This window comes from Anticarsia gemmatalis, chromosome Z, assembly GCF_050436995.1.
Source record: "Anticarsia gemmatalis isolate Benzon Research Colony breed Stoneville strain chromosome Z, ilAntGemm2 primary, whole genome shotgun sequence".
NCBI classification, from domain to species: Eukaryota; Metazoa; Arthropoda; class Insecta; order Lepidoptera; family Erebidae; genus Anticarsia; species Anticarsia gemmatalis.
In genome coordinates this window covers 18,135,835-18,159,841 of record NC_134776.1, presented here as the reverse complement: position 1 = coordinate 18,159,841, position 24,007 = coordinate 18,135,835, and the positions used below count along the sequence as shown (strand labels likewise).

The 24,007-nt window shown below is 34.8% G+C and overlaps 1 protein-coding gene across 1 annotated transcript in view; it reads left to right on the top strand.

The window, feature by feature from the left end:
• Positions 1-23,744, top strand: part of l(1)G0289 (plexin domain containing lethal (1) G0289) — a 59,289-nt gene extending 35,545 nt beyond the window's left edge. The window contains exons 3-12 of the mRNA XM_076134330.1: positions 11,534-11,653; positions 13,595-13,653; positions 14,204-14,332; positions 15,090-15,282; positions 15,692-15,898; positions 16,497-16,648; positions 17,878-17,950; positions 19,338-19,478; positions 19,901-20,088; positions 20,604-23,744. Coding sequence (XP_075990445.1) covers positions 11,534-11,653; positions 13,595-13,653; positions 14,204-14,332; positions 15,090-15,282; positions 15,692-15,898; positions 16,497-16,648; positions 17,878-17,950; positions 19,338-19,478; positions 19,901-20,088; positions 20,604-20,672 — 1,331 coding nt within the window. The 3' untranslated portion in view covers positions 20,673-23,744. The remainder of the gene's footprint in view (positions 1-11,533; positions 11,654-13,594; positions 13,654-14,203; positions 14,333-15,089; positions 15,283-15,691; positions 15,899-16,496; positions 16,649-17,877; positions 17,951-19,337; positions 19,479-19,900; positions 20,089-20,603) is intronic.
• The last annotated feature ends 263 nt before the right edge of the window (positions 23,745-24,007 follow it).

Below are 24,007 nucleotides of genomic sequence, written 5' to 3'. Positions count from 1 at the left end.
TAAATAGCTCGCATAAAAACCTAGCGACGAGTTCAGTTCTCCGTTTCTTGGTACTAAATATCGCTGTGAATAAAATTGTAGCATTTCAAATAGTGTAATTGACCTTAAACATAAGTACCCATTTCTTTCCATTTTGAAGTAACCCCTTTATTCAAAAGTAGCTCCGTTCCACCGGTAACGAATTAGACAATTTAACGTTTTCTTTTAATTCAATATAACATGTTTTTTTTTGTTAGAACATCGATGTATCGTTTCCATTCCTAGTTACAATAGCAAGTATAGCAACGCACTAAGCGTGTTCAGAATGCCGCTCACGCGCACATGCGCACACGCTGATCTGTTTTGATCACGCTATACGTACCTTGTAGGGCACGAGGATGATTCTACCTGTGACTGAACCATGCCGGAAATGACTAATAAGAAGTCATGATTTTTCCACTGTTGGTAAAGTGTTGTATCTTAGGTTATTTATAAATAAGTATAACGAGGCTCAGGTAAGAACAATGGTTGTCTTTTTACTTTAAAGAATATATTTACTAAGATACTGCAGGCCCAGTAATAAGAACATAAATAGAGTGTACCCAATATTATCCCATTGCTAGATAAATAAATAAATATTTTGGGACAACTCACACACGGTCATTTGATTCCAAACTAAGCAGAGCTTGTACTGTGGTAACCAAATAACTGATAAACATAATTATATACTTCATAGTTATATAGATACATTAACATCCAGGCTCAGAACAAATACTCGTGCTCATCACACAAAGATTTTTCCCGAGTGGGATTCGAACCCACCACACGCGGCGACGGTTGTAGCGGCGAGGTGACCGCTTAAACCACTGCGCCAAACGTGCAGTTGATAAGAGTCTCCATTGGAATACAAAGAGCGTTTTTAGACTTTGTATGCCATCAAGATAATACTATTTAAACAATTTATTTTTGTTACACATAAAAAACATAAATAATACAGAACTTAGTAATGACATAAGATCAAGTTTTAAGACAATTATATGACGTTAAGAAGGTATTAACCCTCTCTTTGGGCCATGCTAGTGCAAAATTTAAGAAGAAGTTTTATATTAGAGGTATACGTTAGGCGCCACACAAAAGGTCTTGGCGGCCACACCTTGGTCATAAAGCGAAGTCTAGTGTCTAACACTTTGGCCTAGGTTACGACCTTGATTGATTCCGAGGAATAAAGCTAGTCGTTGTGATTCTATGTGCAGAAGTATATAGTGATTATGGCATATCTACTCTTAGTTTTATGAAACAATGGCTGGTCATAAAATGGTACATATTAGCAAGTAAGTGCTTTAATACTGTAGGTTGCATACACGTCAATTTGACCTAAACTATTTAATTACATGACTCCACTTATTAAAATACCCTGCACTGTGCGCCAAAGTCTATCTAGCAAATGTTTTTATTGTTATGTAGCTATTATATAAATTGATACCTACTCAACTTTCTATATAGATCTATAATGTTAGAGGTCGTACCTACTTATTCTACCACACTCTCATGATCGAGACCCAGCGTTTAATTACGGCTTTCGTTTAAATCTAGAAAAGTTTATTATACAAATAATATCGGTGATGTCTGGCAAAAAAGTCTGGTGCGTAGAACTCGTAACCGGTGATCCTGTATGACAAGATATTATATGGATGTGAATAAGACAAAAGAAGTTTGTAAGGGTCGTACCAAGTGGCTTTCTCTGGTCTCTGCTTCCCCTATGGGAAGAAAGCGTGATTTTATGTATATACGAAAGTTAACTATATTGTGTTTTTGCCCAAAAATAACTCATAGAGCAGTACTAGTAAAATTAATATGTATCTATGACAAAATACTCCATTATCTTGTTTACAAAACACATAATATCTAGGCAATTCATGCATAAATCACGATGCGGGAAATATTGTAGGTATTCATGTCACTATGGTGTCCCGTAATTACGACCTTTGGTAATAGAGTTATATGCACCGTGATACTATTATACACTAACGGCTAGTTACGTATTGGACAGTTATTTTTGAATTTACGACTTCCAAAATGGGTAACTGGTGTTGTATGTAACAACCATTGTTATTATGATATAGATTTATTTTTAAAAAGACGATTCCCGCACTTAGAATTGCTTTTGTGTTGCTGAGACTTTCATGAACATACAAACAACAGACACAAAGTACAACCAGACCCGAAGCAACTATTTGTGGATCGCGCAAATAACTGTTCCGTGTGGGATCCGAACAACCTCCGCTAGTAGTAGCGTGGCGACCACCTTAACCACTGCACCACAGAGGCCGTCAAAATACATGTTTATGTCTAATAATAGTACTGTTTATAATAGTACTATAGATGTAGAAATAGACTAGCTTGGACCCTTATTGTCTGAGATAAGACCACAACTTCAATCAATTGCGAGCACCTAATTGTTTGACCTCATCATAATCACGCACATCTCACACGTATCTTTATCTTTAATTACTCATCCGTGCCATTCGTGTCCAGGTCTTTAAGACTTTAATTAGGTTAGCTTTAACCTACATGTAAACGCGTCTTAAAACAAGTGCCGCGCGGATCGATCTCTAGTAAAGTTACGCTTTCCGAGGTTGCTCTGTGTATGGGTGACCGTCTTATACATATCGAGTTCTTCTATGTTTCGAAAGGCACGTTAAATTGCGGGTCTTGGCTGTTTTTTTTCAAAGATATTTGACAGCCGTAAACAGTTCGCTTCTGACTAAAGCTTGAAGGTGTGAAAATCAGTCTTACCAAAGGGTATCGTGTTATAACCCAGGTAAGTGTGTTGTAGAAGTCCGATAGGCGCTCCATGTAAAATACTGGTATCTATGCATCCTGGGAGACTGGAAAATGACTCTAACATAGTTGGAAGAAAGGCTAGGCTAATATAATGACGTATTATAGAATTGTAGGCATTATTTGACTAAAATGATGAATTTAAACTAAAATAGAAGTAATCATCTAATGTAATATTACTGTAGCATCGCATTTAAAAGGTTAATTATCATGTTTGGTCCTTGAAAATCATCACGTAAATAAACTTTACATGCGTGATTTCATGATTAACAGCCACGCAGATTTATCTAACTTATATTATAAATGCAAAAAGCTATCTGGGTAAGTTTGTTATTGTTTGACGCAAAAACGAATGCATTTTAATTAATCACAGATAGTTTAAGATCTGGATTTGCTAACACTTAAGATAGTTCAAATGTACTCTAGAAAATCTCTTTATATGGACAAAGTCGCGATCTAAAAGCTAGTTGGTTTCTAACGCGAGGTTTCAACCAATAGTGTCCGAATAGTAACAATACAATTGTCATATTGTTAACACGGCATTGCATTAGTTATTGTTCCTACTAATTATGCGTACGCTGCGTACCGATCCGAACCGAAAAGGGCTTTATTAACATATCCGGCTTGCCCTACTATCGGCTATTGAATTACCCCAACGGATGTTTGCGGAACAATTACAATTATAGCGCGTACTCAACCGAATCACAAGTTACTTGAAGAAATTATTTGACAGCCAGCGATATTGAATCCTGATCGGCTCGTATTCCGTGTGGCACGTTTTGCAAGTTTCTTGTAATTTTAGTAGGATGTTATTGTTGGGCAATACATTCCTGGATTATTGCAGCTTTGTAATAATACTCCAGAAATTATACAAAGAAAATTACCTTACGTGGCCTCACCCACTATGTATTTTGTCCTAACAAACATTTGAAACAATTATCAGAAATCAATTTATTTATTATACATTTTACTTTATTAGCTCGAAAAGGCTTATTTCATTACATGTTCCAAACATTTGTTTATATTATCCTAAGTAAAACAGAAAAGGTAATAAACCGAGCTCTTTCTTTTAAGCTAATTAATCCCTAAACATTTTTAAAACGTGACAAATGCAAGACATGTCTCATTGTACTAGAATTTATATCATTTACAGGATATAACAATGCCATCAAAAACATTCTGTAAAAACCTCAAGTCTCGCCGTAAAAAGTTGTGAGATCTATATAATACCAAGTCGATTAATCTATTTAGTCTCTACTTAAAGGACCTTCTGTCTTAAGTTATTACGTATGTTATTATCATGCCAATTTTTAAAAAAATACCTCTAAAACAAATAGACCGACCTGGCCATCGCATGATTTGATTATTAGTATGTATCACACTACACAGCACGACCAGAAGTTAATGCTCCTGAAATGTTAATGGCGAATTTGTGTTTTCTTGCGATGACCAAGTCGATCTATTTGTTTTAAAGGTATTTTTTTAAAAATTGGTGATAATAACATACGTAATAACTTAAGACAGAAGGTCCTTTAAGTAGAGACTAAATAGATTAATCGACTTGGTATTATATAGATCTCACAACTTTTTACGGCGAGACTTGAGGTTTTTTACAGAATGTTTTTGATGGCATCTCACTTCTTTTTGTAGAGCGAACATAAGTCCAATTTGTATGGAAAGACGTTTTTTTTTCATAATTCAAGATATTTTCCTATGGAATGTTGTTCAGTTTCATGGGCTAAACACCCTTACCCACCCTATATCCCCTCCCGTTATGCCTCATATAGTAGGTACCTATTTACACCTATTTATTTTTATTTTATTTTCTACAGTAATAATAATTCATTAACTGCAAATGTAACCCTGTAATCTTATACATTTATATGGGATTACAAAGTTATTGTTGCAGTTGGTGTATTTAGAAAACTGGACCGAAATTAGAAAATATTGAATTTTTCCCATGATTAAGACACTAAACCCTATTTGTATTCAAAATTTTAAGCTTCTAAGTCTGCTAGAAGTACCTTAGACTTTTGATGATCGGTGAGTCAGTGAGTCAGTGAATCAGTGAGTGACAAAATTCAAAATTTTAACAAGTTGTCATTCTTAAACTACTGGTTCGAATTGACTGAAATTTTAAATATACCGTGTTTATACAATGACTGATTATTTGCTGAAAACCCAGGCTTCTTGTTTTATCCACAACGAAATTATGGGGGGTCAAAAATAGCCCGAATTGCTTCGAGAAAAGGATGTTACGGCCGTGCCGCTTTTTTTTTACTCGACTTGCGGGGGCACTGCCGTGCCCCCAGATAACTAGTCTAAAAAAGTCCGTGTTATCATGTGTTCAAAGAATTGTTCGTCAGAGATCGCGTGTTGTGTAATATTTATCTTGTAATATGTATACTTAGAACGCAATGTTCTGAGAAAACCTTTGTTACACTTACATGGCCCTATTCTTATGAACATCATTGTAATTAAATCACATGCTAACTTGTTTGATTATAACGTCTTTCAATCTATAGTTGATATCTATGCTATTGCTAATGTATACATATAAGAAAACAGAAGAAATATTTTATATAAAGCTGAAGAGTTCGTTTAAACACGCGAATCTCAGGAAAATATGAGTTCAATGCGTGCTGGTTCGAATTTAAAAAAATAATTTGATACTAAATAATCTATCTATTTAGAAATGATATAGGTTATATGACATCACGCTATATCTGTAAGAGTTGACTTGCAATAATCTTATGAAAACAGACAACTAAATTTCATGCAGACAAAATCGCGGGCGGCTGCTGTGCATTCATGTACTAACAATATAAATCTTAATACACCGAATAGTTTGAACTGCTTCAATTTCACCTTAACCCCCTTAACTAGATCGTTTACATAAACACAAAGCAATTTCATATGCTTAATTTATTTCTGATTATATTTTAATAGTAATCTTGAATGATCACGTTGTGCATAAAAAAATACATGCAACTGTTACGTCACGCATGATCAGTTTAACTCTTAAACTCTTGCTGATGCGATGTGAATTGTTTCAGTCCTTTTGCCTTTTGTATCTTGTATAATTATTAGGTATTCTATGATTGAGTGCAAAAGAAAAATCCATCGTTTGCTTTCTTTCCTAGTAACTTTTCATTCCAAATTTCCAACAAACTATAATCCACCAACTTATATTAAGTATACATTGCATTAAGTCTCTATCACTATCAAGTCCTATGAAACACAAGTATAGTAAGTATTTTTTTTTGCGGGAACATTCGTCAAGGCGCTATCGTTAACCAGTATAATATTCATTTGTTATTTTAGAATTAGCCCACGGTTAGCACTCCATTTATCAATATGGATTCAAAATGATATTATTTATCACGCGCCGACATGATGTCTTAAAGTCATCTCAAATGTTTTGATATTATTATGTGCAATCAAAATCCATCTGACGCGACTCATCTCGGTCTTGTTAAGCTCTTTGATGACTGTGTACACTACCCTCAATTAAATAAATGATAACTGCCTCACAGATTGCAATTTAATAATAGTTACTTCGTGACTTCGCCCATTCAAGACTGCAATTACATTCATTCAGAATAATACTCATAATTTGAAAATATCTTTGTTATAAAGGTTACTTGTTTACTTCATAAATGCACATACATACTAACCAAAGTATTATTTTCCCAGATTAAGCTTTACCTGGCGTCTAGATAATGTCTCCGCCATTGGATGGTAGATATTTTATTGCGTTTATCTCCTGGCTTCTCTTAATAAAACGTAGTTTAAAAGTCATAAGTGATGACGTTTCCTGTCTAGACTTCAGGGAACTTGAATACTCGTCCAGTAAATTTGACAGTGTATTGTGCTACTCTAGTATGTAAATATTAGATCCTTAAGCGAAATTGTTTTTCACAATCTACTAGATGGACTAAATAAACAAAATTAGTCATCATCCCTATTGACAGTGAACACCTCAAACATCCTCACCGATTCCACGAATAGTTACCGCTCTGTATAAAATCGACAGATGCATATTTCCTTAAAGTATTGTGTATGGTCAGGTGTATAATGAGTCATTTTATTTATAACAAACTACCTGTATTCCTTTTGCCATCTAACGTGCAAGCCAGACTTTTGGCGACTATAGAATGCGTATGACTCATACAAAATACCCAATCACTGCCCGTCCGGGAAAACCCTTATAATAATTACTGCCTTGCAAAGGTTAAATGGAATTAGTGTCTTTTTGTTTTTAATAGAGTTACTTTTTTGATAACAAAGCCAAAATTTGGTTTAAAACGCAGTTGAAATCTTAAATCTTATTGGTTTGTCGTTTTTATGTCATTTGAGCCAATATTTTTGTTCCCTTGTTTGTAGCGTTATGTGTGTATTGTCTATTTTAATAGCGACTGCTTAAGGGGTAGAACAATATATACACCTTAGCTTATGAAAGCTAGCTAGATTAATAAATATAGTTATTGTATAAATAACAAAACGTTTTTCACATCCTAAAAATCTGAATATGGAATTAGGGATTGCGTGAAGTCTAAATGAGTATTTTTATAATAATAATTAATTTATGAAGGCACCCCTCCTTTACTTCATAAGCCATATAAATAAATCACAAAATAACAACAAAAACTTTTTTAGTTCACATAATTTGTTTATTAAATATTTATCGTATCCAGTCAGCAATCTGACCTTGAGACAGAGAATACGATTGAAAATATAGATTTTTTTATCGGTGCAATATCAATTATTGTGTTATCACGTGAATAACGCTCAACTAATAGAATACAATGGAAAGTAGTTGGTTTTTGGTTTTTATGTATCACAACAACAGTAAACACATTATAATGCTTAGTTACCTATATACTTTTTGTATAATGTTTATTTGACAAACAGTATTGCGTTTTTTTTGTTATTGTTTAAGTACTCGTTACTATTAAATAGCGAGCGTTTAACGTTTAATATCACTTGGAAAAATAGATCGTGTCATGTTGTAGAAAAATATTGCTATTGTCGAAATACATTTACAATCTTCAAATCGCCACTGTAAGCATTTGCAAATATTATTTATAAATTCGAAAATAAAGATGTAAGTATGTTTGTTTGTTAATCTTTCGAGCCAGTCTCTCTACTCTTTAAAGATTTTAAATTTAATTTGGCACACAGCTATCTTATAGCCTTAATATATACAAAAACTTTACAAGCAGTTACTTTATATTTTTTAAATTAAAGTAAGAAATCTTCAATATTTAAAGTAGTTTTCCTCCATGGCACATTTTTTTAGCTCTGTAAAAGTATTATTTTTCCCTTGAAAATCATTTCACGTAAAAGTTACCTTCAAAAACCAAAAAATAAATAATTCTTCATGTAAGTAAAAAAACTTAATGACAAACAATCAAAATGTCGTTGGAGCATGATAATCATGACACAATAACCTTTGTGTAATAACAACTAATAAGCAACTTATGTGAACATTTCGGAGAAAACGCGACACAGACAGACATTCCATTGAATAGTATCATAAACAATAACTCTTTCACATGGAACTGATGGAATGAAACAATGAGGGTGGCATGAGATAATGTTTATGGTATAAATGTACTGCTTACGTAATATGAAAGGAATATACAGACCAGGGAACTATCTTATTCTACACTAGCTGACCCGCGCAACTTCGCTTGCGTCACTTAGGAGAGAATAGGTCAAAGCTTTCCATGTTTTTGTAACATTTTTTAGTGCTACTCTGCTCCTATTGGTCGTAGCGTGATGATATATAGCCTATAGCCTTCCTCGATAAATGGACTATCTTACACTGAACGAATTTTTCAAATCGGACCAGTAGTTCCTGAGATTAGCGCGTTCAAACAAACAAACAAACTCTTCAGCTTTATTATATTAGTATAGATCAGTGGCGAAGGCTCCATACAACTCGATTCCTACCGGCTTCCCTTTCTGGACAGACTTAATATTAGTGTTAAATTAATTGTTTACTATTGCTAAATAATGCACAATTAATCAATAATCACCAATATTTAAACCGAAATCTTTAACTAGAATCATTAATCTAATCGAAACAGTACGAAAACACCTACCCTTCAAAAATTACGCTCCGCTAAAAACGCAACGTGAAGCAATAATAATGAAATAAACCGTAGGCGCTGATCGGGAATCGCGTACAATAAAAACTATGGCGGCGATGTCGCTTATGACCTTTTGGATCGCGCTTCGCACCGCGCTGCATAGTGGCGAGCAAGCCGGAGGAAGAGCGGGTTGCCTCGCGCTACAGCGCTCGCGCCGCGGCGGACACATGATCGTACGCATGTTTCTGTCGCGGCGCGAGCCGCGTGCAAGAGCGAGATGGCGAAATATAAGCTAAGCATCCTGCATAAGAATGAGTCGAACATTCTTATTTCTTCACCAGTTTGACATTAGGTTATGTTTGTTTACTGTTTACATTTTTCGCGCGCTCTATAACAAATTAGAATATTTGTGTTTATTACAACATTATTCCTTAGTAAACGTGTTTGTGCATAACTGTGAATGTATCAGTGTATTAAACAGTAATTGTTTTGCATGTATCCATTGGAGTACATATTCATTTTGTCAGATTTATAGGTTAAACTCATTTCTAAAAAAGTGTTCTGCGTTTTTCCGTAATGATTTGGTATTTTATTGTTGATAAATACCTTATAAATTGCTAGTATAATATGTTATTAAACAACCAGTGCGAGACAATCATCAATGATTCGAAATACGTTATCAAAATATGTGCTGTTGTGTTACCTACGTGTTACTTCTGAAGTCAGACTAACTAAATACAAAACAAGCATGATTAGAAAGCATGGTAAGTACCTATGTATCATTAGACTGTAGAGAGAGAAATAAGAGACTGTAGTCGAATGTAGATAATACTCTCATATTGTTATTATGCAGTAATACGCTAATTTTACGTCGACATTCTTACGATGTACATAATATGTAGGTACCTACTATACCTAGACAATGACTAATAGCTCCGGCTTACCTTTTCTAAAAAATGACCCTTCGCCACTGGTATAGATAGAATAGAATCACCCCTTCCCCATATTTAAATATATATTTGTCTAATCAGTCCATTTCCTGTTTAAAAAAAAAACATAATAATTATTTTTTATTCCATTCTAATAATAGCTGCATTCATCAATAACGTACCACTAAAATTAAAATTATAATTATCATAGTTATTTATTGTATCACCCGATAAAATATATAATACGACATAAACTCGTATAAACTAACTGGCTCTCAATCTTTTACTTTTGTGATTCAAATGGAAAAAAAATCCTACTAGTTTTTAATACCAATGATATTGATAGAATAAGGACGTGTTGTGATTAGTTAATCTGATTTGTAAAACATTTCCTTACTTATTTCTAACCATTAGTCACTGGTCACAAAATCTTATTAAAACGTATGTGTTTATACAAATAATATCTTTTTTGGTTTTATCATTTAATCGTCTTTAAGTGACTTTATTATCTTTCAAAACAGTTTTTGTATAATACAAAAATATTTGAAAGTCACATTGAAACTTAGTAACTACATCAGCAAGGTGTAAACAACAATAATAGACGAAAACAAAGTAAATAAACTATGTACTTCTTAATGTATACCTAAATACATATTCTATTTGTTTAACTAACATGTAAAACTACTGAACAGATTTTCACGAGACTCTCACTGCTAAGCAAACTTAAGAATAAGATAGTTGATGAGATATTCGAATTGTTGACGAATCTTTATATACATATAATTCTTCTGTAAGTGTGTATGTCACTGAACTACTCTTAAACGACTTAACCGATTTTGATGAAATTTTTTGTGTGTGTTCAAGGGGATCTCAGAATGGTTTAGATTCACAATTTTGTCCGCTGGACAATATTTTTTTAATTAATTTTTAATTTATTAGTAACGTGTAGACAGGACAACGTGTGTCGGGTCCGCTAGTTGATCTATAAATATAAAAGTCGTGTCGATTAACTTAAGATCCTTGATATTGCGATAATGACGCTGACGAATAAATAATAATACATTACAAACAACCTATATGATAAGTCTTTGAAAACTTATCTGATAGATAAAGTGGCAGGTAAATATTAATACATGTAATTATAATATGTGTGTGCCTGTTAAGTTATCCGATACTTATTCAAAAGTAATGAAATTAAACAAACGTGTAAAGGTGGAATATTTTAATCATTACTGTTCCTACAAATATAGGTCTCTCAATATGAGATTCTCTTCTTAATTTAAATATTTCATTAGGCTGCAATCTTCAAAATTGCGATATTCTTTAACTGCAAAGAAATGAAATCTAAAAGTAATACAAATTATTCTTTCACTACATCATAATATTAAAATGTCAGAAAATATTTTAGCCTATGAGTTTATTAAACAAACCAAGAAAAATATGTATAACATTATGTTATTATTATGCCAACGGTCGTCGAAAAAAAAACATTTAGTCCAGTATTACAAAATTTTACTTACAACTATGACAACCTCACTAGGCGCAGCCTAAATCGTGGCTATCAATATGTTATGTTAAAATATGCGGACTAAAAGAGTAAATATCATTTGTATACTAAATTTGAGCGAATCAATTATTAATTTTGATTGAAACAAATTATTAACGAAGTTCCTCGACTGATTTCAGATGTGACGCAAGCCAGTGACGTGGCGGTGACGCAGATCCCGTTGCTGGGGGTGAACGGTACCGGCCAACTGCACGTCAACGTCATGGGCAAAGCCAGCGAGCCTCTGCTGCCTGATGATGGTACGTATTGACTTACACCTTCTGAGGAGTCAGTGTATTTACTAGTTGAAATTTTCATTGAGGCTCTCTTCATACTTTTAATACTAATGTCGATAATAAAAAAACCTGTTTTTGTTTTCCTAAATTGAAGGAAAACATCGTTTTAAAACCTTGACTAAATGAACTTGAAGAAATCTATTTCTTGACGGCATACTTTGACAAGCGTGGTGGACTCAGGGCCTAAACCTTCCCTCGTTTAGGAGGAGACCGTTGCCTCGCAGTGGGAGAGTAATGGGTTAGAAAAAAGTAGAATGAAAAGCTTATTTAATAGCAATACCATCATTCAATAACTATTTTTTTATGACAGATAACCATTTAACTTTAAGAGCAGATCCTAAACATGAAATGGTCGTACACTTGTGAGTCATCCTCTATTTGACTGCATCCGTTCATGTTCTGCGAAATGAGATGAAAAGGCTTTTAGTCATAATCGAACGTTCTAATTTATCGACTTTTGGTGAAGGCACACCCATTTCCAACCTACTTGTAACTGAAAAGAACCTACATAAAAAAATCGGCCACGGGTTTTTACGGCGTCTCCTTGTTTCAAAATGATAATGTTGGTTACATATAGATTGCTTTTTCTCAATATCCTTGCTAGTAGGCAGGGTTCGCGAATTGAAACTTTTCCCTCACCCTCTAAGACTAACCAACACCTCTTATTCTATCTATCTATCGTATGGTTAGTGGTCAACCTGTCGAAGTTGTTCAAGCCGCCGGAGAGGCCTTTGGCATGGCTTTACGACTGTTATCCTAATAGACAACAACCGACTATTTACGCGCCCTCTGAAGCACGGTGACGCTCAGTTCAAATACCACTATGCGGTCACCCATCTATAGAATGACCGCTCCAATGGTTTGCTTAATTAACCCACAGATCGTTTACCGACCAATGAGCACAACTGGTTATGAGCGCCTAACAACTCTTATTGAAAATCAGTGATCTGCCTTTTGCAAAAACATCTTTAAAAAGTCCACTTGATTCCGACCTTGTTTATTTTAAAACTATCCTAATGTAGCCCAATACAGTAGCAATCAAAACTGGAGAGTGTCAATAAAAAGTGAAATCTGACACTTTCACCGTCGGCCGCGGTCGATCAAGGGATTAGTAACGGTATCGCAAACAAAACGATTGTTTGACCGACCACTATTGTGCTACTCATGAAAACCACCTCATACTGATGTATAGATATTCTATTTATCACAAAATTGCTATACTATTATATATTTAATAGATAAATGTATGGGAAAGGAAATACATACATATGTGCTGTTTAAATAATCGCCATGTCGGCACTTTTGGGGCAGTGGTTAACGTTATTACCCTGTTACAACAACTGTCGTGCGTAATTTACTTTGTTTACTAATAAAGAGTACAAATTCGAGAGTTTCGATGTTAAATTATCCACAATTTTTCTGGTCACCATAAAGCAAACATGACTTTGTTAGATATCAGATGACCGCGTGCAATTGATCCCGAGATATTTATTTATTCTTAATTTTATTAAGAAAGTAAAGTAATTCAGTGATTCACTCTATCGGGCAGGTGATACCATCTGTAAAATGTTGTACCTTCACAATTATTCGTATCTAAGGTTCTAAACAGATTTTGATAATAATATCAAATATTAACCAAGTAACGTTCTGAATTCCTTGTTCTCCTTTTTTCTTTATTCTGGTGTCTCACCCAACTACAAAACGAGTAAATTATTTATTCTATCCAATGTTCTCAATGTTATATGAAAATGTACCAAGTTTTTTTTGTGCTAAAGACTTAAAATGAGATATGCTCTGACTCATTATTATAACCGATTTCATATTTCTCAACTTCCAATGAGTAAACTGTATAGCAGTTTCTTCTGTGATGAAACATTAATTAACAATGACGACATTTAATTTCAGCCGTGTTCGAGACCGTCGAGAGGATCGCGGCGGAGCATAACATGACGAATTTGAACGTGGTAAGTAAAAGAACTACTTCACTATACTTAACTTGCGTATTTACTACGGCTTAAGTAAAAAGGCTTAGGATGCTTAGCGTAGAAACAATGCTTACGCTTGAAATTATTTTGCAACTGTAGACGATATTCGTTTACAGCATAGGATATGTACCTACCCATTTACCCATATTTGAGTATATAGCTGGTATAAAGTAGACTGAATACCAGAGGCATCATCTTCCAGTATTTTTTTGTTTTAATGCAGGGTTGAAAATAGTAGATGTATAAAATAGACTACGCTGTTATAGAGCTCCTTTCGCTCCGTTTTGTGCAAGAAAATACTGGCTATCGATTAAGACTTCTTCTGATTTGATATCCTCTTATATGGTGGTCATGTCAATTTAACGTCCAGGCTAGCGAAAGTATTTCCTATAGGTACCTAAAAAAATATCCACATTTGTGCTTCACAACACGAGGCGAAACTTATGTTTAACACAATTGTGAGTCTACGAGACCAACTAGTTAAAGATCTGCAATGTATTAAATTCATGTAATATGCCATATATTTCAGACCACACACGGGTTCTACAACAGCTCGTTCATCGGCAACCTGGACGTGTTCAACGAGCACTGGGCCAACATCTCCATCAACAAGGCGTCCGTGCACGCTGTGCTCAGCAACTCGCATAGAAGAGCCACGGTAATTCACACTAACTAACGAGTAGTTACTTCGTACACATCTAAAGTAACTGCTAAAGCCATTAACTTTTACCTTACATTTTGTGTGGTAAAAGCTTATCTGTTTTTTTCATAAAACTATCAGTAAATCCGTTGAAAAGCAAATAAATGTCATTTTTACTGCAACCTTTATATTTTGGCTGTTTCTTTTGATGTAGAATATTACGTTTTCGGCCCTAAGTATAATATGTTTTCATACCCACGGCTTTTAACTTACTAAAGACAAAGCAGTTAATGATAGATACTTTTGGCGGAACTTTAAGAAGCCCCGTAAGATGTCAATCATTAAGCCATGTCATGCCTTCAGGCAACTTTGATGCTAGATTGAACGCTATACGACGTTAGACGCAATACGAAGTTAAGTTAACATTAAATTATACCTTCTATCAGACTATTGTTGAATTTAAAAGTTTAACCTATCCATTGAAGCACAACATATTACATACCCTTTAAATAATATTGTTTTTTCTGCTGATCACGTATACTCGAATTCGATGCACGGCTCGGGCAAAGTGCTATAAGGCCTTGCTCATTCCCCGATTTTGATAGCGTGCCCCATAGGTAAATGGCAATAGTCTCGCCGTCCTACTACATGGGAATAAAATTATAAATCGCGAAACGCACATGTATTTCTTATCTACAACTTCAAGTATAACTTGATGTTTTTAATAAAATTACTTACGATAAACACTAAAAGCTTATTTTTTGTATATTTGCAGTCAATCCAGCTGTCATTCGACTTCCCGTTCTACGGGCACGACATCCGCAACGTGACGGTGGCGACGGGCGGGTTCATCTACACGGGCGAGCACGTGCACAACTGGCTCGCCGCGACGCAGTACATCGCGCCGCTGATGGCCAACTTCGACACCACGCTCACCAACGACAGTGTTATCAAGCTATATGATGATGGTAATTGTATTTTATACTAACAGTAGCTGTAGTTCTAGCAAGAAAACTTGTTGAAGAAAGTGTTCGTATCGAATTTTGTATATAGACTTGCTTCCTTAAGGTATATTTCTCTCTATCAGACGGACCAAAAATCTTCAATCGACGGTGGGCAACAACATTATGAATGAAAAAACGCAACACAATGTTGTTGTTGGTAAAGAGAAACTTTAATTGCAATCAATAAGAATTTCAATGATTGGATAATAGATATAGAGTGTATTGTTGTCTAGATCCGGTATTTGAACTAGAACCCGTAATATACACTATCAATGCGTCAGAAAAACAAAAAAGAGCTGTAACAAAGTGGCGCCTATCCTATAGTAGTCCTATATTTTTCATACTAAAATCTTTTTGCTCTAAACGTTTTCAGGCGAGAAATTCACAGCATTCTGGGAGAACGTGACGCTGCAGGAAGATACATCCAAGAAGTTCACGTTCGCGGTGACTCTGTACAAGAACGGTGACATCACGTTCGCCTACAAGAACATTCCCATAGACGTGCAGGAGATCAACGACAAGGAGCACCCCGTCAAAGTGGGCATCAGCGACGCTTACCTTACTGATAAGATTGTCTTCTGTAAGTAATGTTTTGACTATCTAGTGGTTAGGCTTGCTTTTTTCCTACGCATACTTTGATCAAGTGTATTGTCGGTGGTATATTTAAAGCCACTTCTGCTGTAAACGTTAGCGTTGCTGAGTATTGTTACATATAATATTATGTTTATTCGTTTGCTAGACCGATGTAGGTGAAAGTAATCCTTAGTAATGTATGGGCTAAGCGGTTTCATTCTTCGAACGTAGTATTATTTGTATAGAAGCCTTTTACACAAGTGTTTGTCCAACGTTAGTGTGAAGATGTATACGTTTGATGAAGGCATGCTCAGACGCTGCGGCAACGCGACGTGCGTACTGTTGTCACTGCGTTTCGGAGTTTATTTTACTATGCCTGTCTAAAGGGGCGCTTATCTCTATTAGATCACAGATGATGTATTTCTGTTGCCGCTATAATAACAGAAAAAAAACTTAAGAGGTGTATAAACGTGAATATAAATAATGACACGAAACCTTTAGTGCGCGAGTCCAACTTGCACATGGTTTAATATTTACAACTTTAGCTCAAGTACCAATAACCGTATCAGCATTGTATCTGTTTTATGTTATTCTTCCATTTGCAGACGTCCGCCGCAAGACGATCTACGAGTACAACCGGGTGACGTTCAAGAACCACATGATCACCAACAACACGTTGATGCGCATCGTCGCCCTGCCCACCTGCTTGCAGTATGACACTTGTGATAGCTGTCTCAATCATAACACTGGATTCAATGTAAGTTGTTCTATTCCATTAGATATAAATATGAGTATTTTTTTAACTGACTTCGAAAAAGGAGGAGGTTCTCAATTTTATTGTATTTTTGTTTGTTACCTCATTATTTTTAATTCGGTGAACTAATTTGTATATTTGGAAATACATTGATTACTAGCTGACCCGCGCAACTTCGCTTGCGTCCAATAAGAGAGAATGGGTGAAATTTTTCCCCGTTTTTGTAACATTTTTTACTGGTACTCTGCTCCTTTTGGTCATAGCGTGATGATATATAGCCTATGTCCTTTATCGGGTATCAGAGTATCTCCAAACCAAATTTCATGCAAACTGGTTCAGTAGTTTAGGCGTGATTGAGTAGTAGTAGACAGACAGACAGAGTTACTTTCGCATTTATAATATTAGTATGGATAACAATATATTTCCAAAATTATTAAATCGACTATTAGGCTGATCGAAGTTTGTTAGTTACGTAGTCTAGTCTATATCACTAGAATGGAAACGTTTGGGCTAAATCAAATTGGATATTTTTTTTTTATTATGCTTGTAATTAATGGGATAATATTTGAATGAGATTGGTGGGATAAAAATGGAATTAATGAGATAAATACGTATTAGATTTGGCTAGAGTTTAGTTTAATCTGCACGTTTGGCGCAGTGGTTTAAGCGGTCACCTCGCCGCAACAACCGTAGCGCCGCGTGTGGTGGGTTCGAATCCTACCCGGGACAAATCTTTGTGTGATGAGCATGAGTATTTGTTCTGAGCCTGGTTGTTAATTTATCTATATAAGTATGTATTTAGAAGTATATAAGTATGTTTATCAGTTATTTGGTTACCATAGTACAAGCTCTGCTTAGTTTGGAATCAAATGACCGTGTGTGAGTTGTCCAATAATATTTATTTATTTAGAGTTGGGGTGGTCCATTAGTATAGTATAATTCTGACTGTTTTTATGTAAGTATATTATTTTATAAATTATGCATATAATTAAGATGTGTTTTTTAATAGAGAATGATTCAAGAGGAGGGTATATAATAATGTAATGTGGTTGGTTAAGTTTAAAAAAAATGTGTTTAGTGTTTTGGATACATAATATAATTTTTATACTTAGTTTATTTATTATAATGATGTAAATATTTTAATTTGTTGTTTTTTTATATAGGTAGTTAAAATGTTATAAATTTTGTATTTTACATTTTTAAGGATTTTAATACATTTTATAAAATTTCAGTGTACATGGTGTCCACAAATCCAGAAATGTTCCAGTGGTACTGACAGAAACAAGCAAGATTGGTTGCTTAGAAGTGAGTACTATTATTATATAATAACTTTACACAAAAATAAATATAATTGGAACATAGGCGCTTATAGCCAGTTGCGCTCACTGGTCGGTAAACGATTTGTGGGTTAAGCAACTGTCTTCGTGCTTCGGAGGGCATGTTAAAAGTTGGTCTTGGTTGTTATCTACTAAGATAACAGTCGTTAAGTCACGTTAAACGCTTTTTGGGACAACTTTGACACTAATTATACGGCGAGGCGGCGCACGAAGTCGTCCAGGCTCTCGACGCGGAGATCGCGTTGGATGGTGGTATTCCTCACGTACCTTGGGGCGCCGGCGATGGTGCGCAGCGCAAGCGATTGTTGCACGCGCAAAGCTCGCCGGCTCTTCTCGTACGTGAGGGCATACCACGCAGGTGCTGCGTAGGTGAGCCGGGTGCGTATGTAGGTCTTATACACACCCAGCTTCACTCTCGTGGGGAGGTGTGAGGAGAGCACTGGACGAAGTATGGCGCGGGCCGCGCGGACCTGTGCGACCACGTTTTCGGCGTGCGGCGTCATGGAGAGGCGGCGGTCAATAGTAACAACTAAATACCTTAATACCACTTAGCCTTGATAGTCCAAAAGATATAATAGATACATAAAAAAACTACAACGACTAAATCACCTTCTATTTAATTTATTATTATCTCTCAAAACAATTCTAATTATTTCTATAAAACAACCACAATCTTTTCCTTATCTTTGTAACACAAATTTCCTATTCCCAAAAAATATCCTCACTTGAATATATATTACCTTTGTTCATCTGCTCATTATAAACAAAAATAAATAACTAGAACCTAAATATTTTAATTATACATTGTACTTAAACATATTTTTCTTACTTCATTTGCCTAATTAATCTATAAATACAACTAATTTTCAATTTCAAAACGAAAATTTCATAATTATTACTTTTCACCAATAAAAAACAATTCCCAAAAGAAATTTTAATAGATCTCTACAGTTAAGCTACACTTACCGAGGTTGTTCTATGGATGGGTGACCGTCTAATACATATCGAATTCCTCCATATTTCAAAAGCAAATTATGAACCCAGCTGTCATTTTCAAAGATTTTTAACAGTCCATAACAGTAATCAAAAGCTTGAAAATCTAAAATCCAATCTTACCGAAAAATATCATATTAAAACCCAAGTAACTAAGTTGTGGAGGTCCGAAAAACAATCACTCCATGTAAAATACTGATATTCAACTACATCCAGTGAGACTGGAAGCCGACTCCAACATAAATGGAAGAATAACTAGATTGATATAAGCAAAACACCTGATTTAAACCAAACAAAAAGTCATACCACGAACTAAATAATACTATCAAATAAATATAAACAAACGTTTATTTACATTGCAGAATGTGAGAAGACAACGATAGTGAACGCGACGATGTGCGCGGCGACCAAGTCCGAGGCGGGCGAGGTGCCGGCCGCCGGCAACACTGCCTACACCACTGACACGCAGAGCGCGTCGCCGCACGACACCGTCGTACAAACTGGTATGTACCTATATTAATCCGACTAAATTTCCTCTCCTCCCCTCACTTTCACCCCTTACAACTGTTTAACGGCTCAACTGATTTTGATCAAACATGTCTAAGAACACTCGCACATAAATAACCTTTAATACAAAAAAAACTAAACTGAAATCACTAAATCCGTTTAGGAGTTATGATGCCACAGACAAATAAACACACACACACAGACAGACTGACAGACAGACACATCAAACTTATGACGCCCCTCTTTTTGCGTCGGGGGTTAAAAATACTGGTATCCAGCTGTATCCGGTGAGACTGGAAGCCGATTCCAACATCGTTGGAAGAAAGGCTAAATATTTGATGACCATACACAATTAACTGTTTCAATAACCTGGCATGATATAACAGCATATTAACTCATTACTTATGCATTATTTCAGCAGCGGAAGAGAAGCCAGCGCCCCGTGTGGGTGAGAGCGCGATGCCGGCGCCGCCGGTGGAGGCTCGCTCCACTATCGGCGGCGTGGTGGGCGCCTTCCTCGCCGTCAGCCTCGTGTGCTGCGCGGCCGCCTGGATCCTGTACGCGTTCAAGAACCCGCACACGCGCAGTGGACAGATCCTTATTAAGGTAATACAATTTATATACTATTACAAATGTACTAAAAGCTAGTCTAATATATAAACAATATGTACTTTTTAGTGTTTAACGATTTTCAACTCAGTGCCTTGTACACATATCTATTTTGTTTACCCGACGTTTCGATCGAATTACATTAACTCTGGTCACGGGCTAACTGACTTTTTGAGTGTAATTATTACTATTACCAAATTTTATAGTAAACTTATGTGACGCTACATGTTGACAACTGAACACACGCAGTGGCTTTTACCATTAATAGTAAATTATTATCTTTTATATAACTAAATCTCAGTTACAAACTCATTATTTATTCAAAGAGTTGAGTACTAGTCCTTCAGTGTTCGTTAAATGTTTGGTGACAGCCATCTTCCATGAAATTGTATGACATGGCCTTTCCTCTTGTGTTACTTATTCTGTGAACACAAACCATCTCAAGGTGTAAATATCTTTTAATACCTATTTCTGTGATTATAAGACATCTAACACTACCTATTTGTCAACAGTACCGGCCGTCGCAGTGGAACTGGCGGCGCGGCGAGGCTCGCTACACGGCCGCGACCATACACATGTAAACTATTAATATTATATAAACACACCACGTGACCGAATGCTGCGTAGCGTTACTTTAATACTAATTAATAATTAATAATATACCTCCATATCACGGCCTTCCCACTGTAAATCTGTAGTAAGATGATACAAACACATGTGGATAAACGAGTGTATATTTTAACAAGATACAGGAATATGCTAAACTTTTATAAAAATTAAGGGTTTTGTGTAATCTTCAAACTACATATGTCTTTACCAAATGAAATAAATATCGGATAAATAGTTTAGTATTGATAGCGTGACTGACAGACTAGCATTTGTAATATTATAGATATTGAGTGATTGAAATATGGCATCGTTTTCTGTTTCCCAATTTCATCATATTAAAAATGCGAAAGTTTGTAAGATAAAGATGTTGCTACAACCAAAAACAATTGAATTATATTTTTTTGTAATTTGGCACAGAGAAATAGTTTACTCATAGATGTTTTGTATGCTTTCAAACAGAAACTATTGGATGATTTCATCACTTGCATTATGTGTTGTTTAACGTAACCCAGTGGATATTTAACCGTATTTATCATACTAACAGCTTTATTTTAAGTTAATCAACACTTTTTTGCTAAGTGGTGATGAACACCCTATTACTTTAAAAACAAGAGTTTGCTAAAGTCTTTTATTTTGTTAAAATGTCCACTTTGAACATAACACGGTCGTGAAAAGTGAAATGTTTAGTAACTTCCGAACATTACACAATTATGTAGGTTTACAAAATACTTCCATGTGTGTTTCTACTAGAATATAACAGTATTTTAGCTCTGAACAGTTTTGTAGGCACTAAGAACCATGTCTTATTGAGGTGTTTTCTAAGTCTTGGTTATACCACTCCTGAATAAGTATCGTTTAAGTTATCAGAAGGAATTTTGACACTTTTGCTATAAATTTATCTATCAGATGGGTTCTCCGATACTAAGCCGTGTAGCTTGTGCTAAGTTACGATTCAGTGGCAAAGATTCAGACATTCCATAACTTCAAGGATTCTGTAAATTATCTACTGTCTTACTAATAAACATCGTGTAAGCTCTGATTAGTTATACAGCGTATTGTCACACTCAATCGAATTTGTAACTGTATATGAGTGAAAAAGACAAAACACCGTACAACAGCTTACTCGGAGTTTATTAGTAAGACAGAAACCAAGACTGTTCTAAGCTGAAATACTGTTATCAAGCATCAGAATTGCATTTTGAAAATATGGCTGTTTATTGTCTTCTATTTATTTAATAAGTGTTATATTAGTTAATACATCTCACAGTTCCGCTCTGTGAATATTTATTAACTCATTTACCGACCGGGTTCACCCGTCGTCCTCGTCTTCGCATTATTTTATACGAATTTATCTTCCAAACGCTACGCAGCAACTAAAATAACTTATAGAACAAAATACTATTATTGTTATATTATACACACAGATTATAATATTTTTATATACAAAAATACATATAACTCTTGTTCCAAATTAAATATTATATTATATTTTTCTTTAAATGTATCATTTATTATACAAAATTTAGATTATATTTTAGTTTCTAAATAAAGTGCAATTAGTAAAATGTATATGATATAGAATATATTCTAAACGAGTACATGTGTTATATAAATTTGTTCTATAAGTATATTTTATTCAGCATCACATGTTAGAGTTTGCGTCATGTACCTATATGTGCCTTACAGTTCCGTAAGTACGTGGGTCCGTCCTGTGTGGTGTGTAGTGATGTAGCGTTAGGTACCGACCGTCAGTGCGCACTCTGTAGGGTACTTAAAAACACCGGCAGTTAGTCAATTATACTAAATACGTATTAATATTGCTCATTGGTGTTTTACATGCTTTTTGTATACAACATTTATATATAAAATAATAATAATTCTATCAAACCTATTGGTATTGCAACTACACAAAATTTTTGCTCAATATTTGGCAGTTATATGATGACGCATATGTCACAAAAATTAAAAAAAAAGTTGTTGACATTTTTATAGTCGTTGAAATCAATTTTATAAGTATGTTTTTTCAAAACTAGCATATCAAATTGTAAGGTAGTCCGGTGTGAGTTATAGTATTTTAGCGGCTCCAAGTGAATGTACAAAACTGAATCTCTATTGATCTGCTTTTCAAACTTTGAGATTATGAAAGATATATTTTTCTTTATACACTTTATTTTTCTCAAATTATTTATACAACATTCAAACGCTTTAATATTGATATAACTTTACTGTAAACTAATGTAAATTCTCAAATGTATTTTATTAACCCAGTTTTTTTATTTATGTATAGGTTTTTGTATCTCGAACATTTTTCTAACAAGAGATTTGCATGAAAATTGTTTCCAAATATAATGTTGATATTATGTTAACTATAACTGTGGCACGTGGTGGATAGAACACAAGAAACATATAAATTAATAATTAGGCTATATACTTAATTTGATTTAACATAATAATGTAGTTGGAAATTTACAGAATTATTTACTTTCGTGAGCAATAACGTTAATGTGTTCTGTTCAGCATGTGTCGGTGGCAAACTGTTCTCGGGCAAAGGGTGAAATATAACTAATAAAATAAATGGTATAATATGTAATAACAATATTATCCGTGACGGAGGGGCGTGTGTTGAATTTGTAGTTTTACACGTTTTATAATAATTATACTCAACATGATTGCCATCTAATGGTCTTAGGCGTAGGCAATATTAATTATTGTTTAATTAAAAATCTTACGGAACTAAGTGCACTTAAAAACAATTCCGAACGTGGTCTGGTATTGCTAGGTATAAAAATAGTGATATTATTATGTAAAGTATATATTAAATAACATTATGTTACTCTGGGGTTTGTCTGTAAAACAATAATTCTCGTAAAATCTGTACACCAAAGAACTATCGATGCGATCAGTTTGTGTCTACACCTCGGTCTAATGTTAACATTTAACACGGAATTCATGTAAATTATAATTTTAAGGTAATATTCCGACGTCTTTTTGCATCAAGGGACCATTATAAAAGTCTACAATAAATCCTGCCGTTGGAAAAAATACCAAGCATTTTATTTATTAACCCTTACATACACTACCCTCTCACACACTCTCTTTCTCTTACAAATATTAGAATTATACCTATATTTTGTAATTAAGTATTAAATTAAATTGAACCCATTTACGTCCTACTGCTGGGCAACGGTCTCCTCCTGGAATGAGAAAGGGGGTTAAGCTTTTAGTCAACCTCACTGGCTAAGTGTGGGTTGGGGACTGCATACCTTTAAGAAGTTCTAAAGGACTTGCAGGCATGCAACGTTGCATA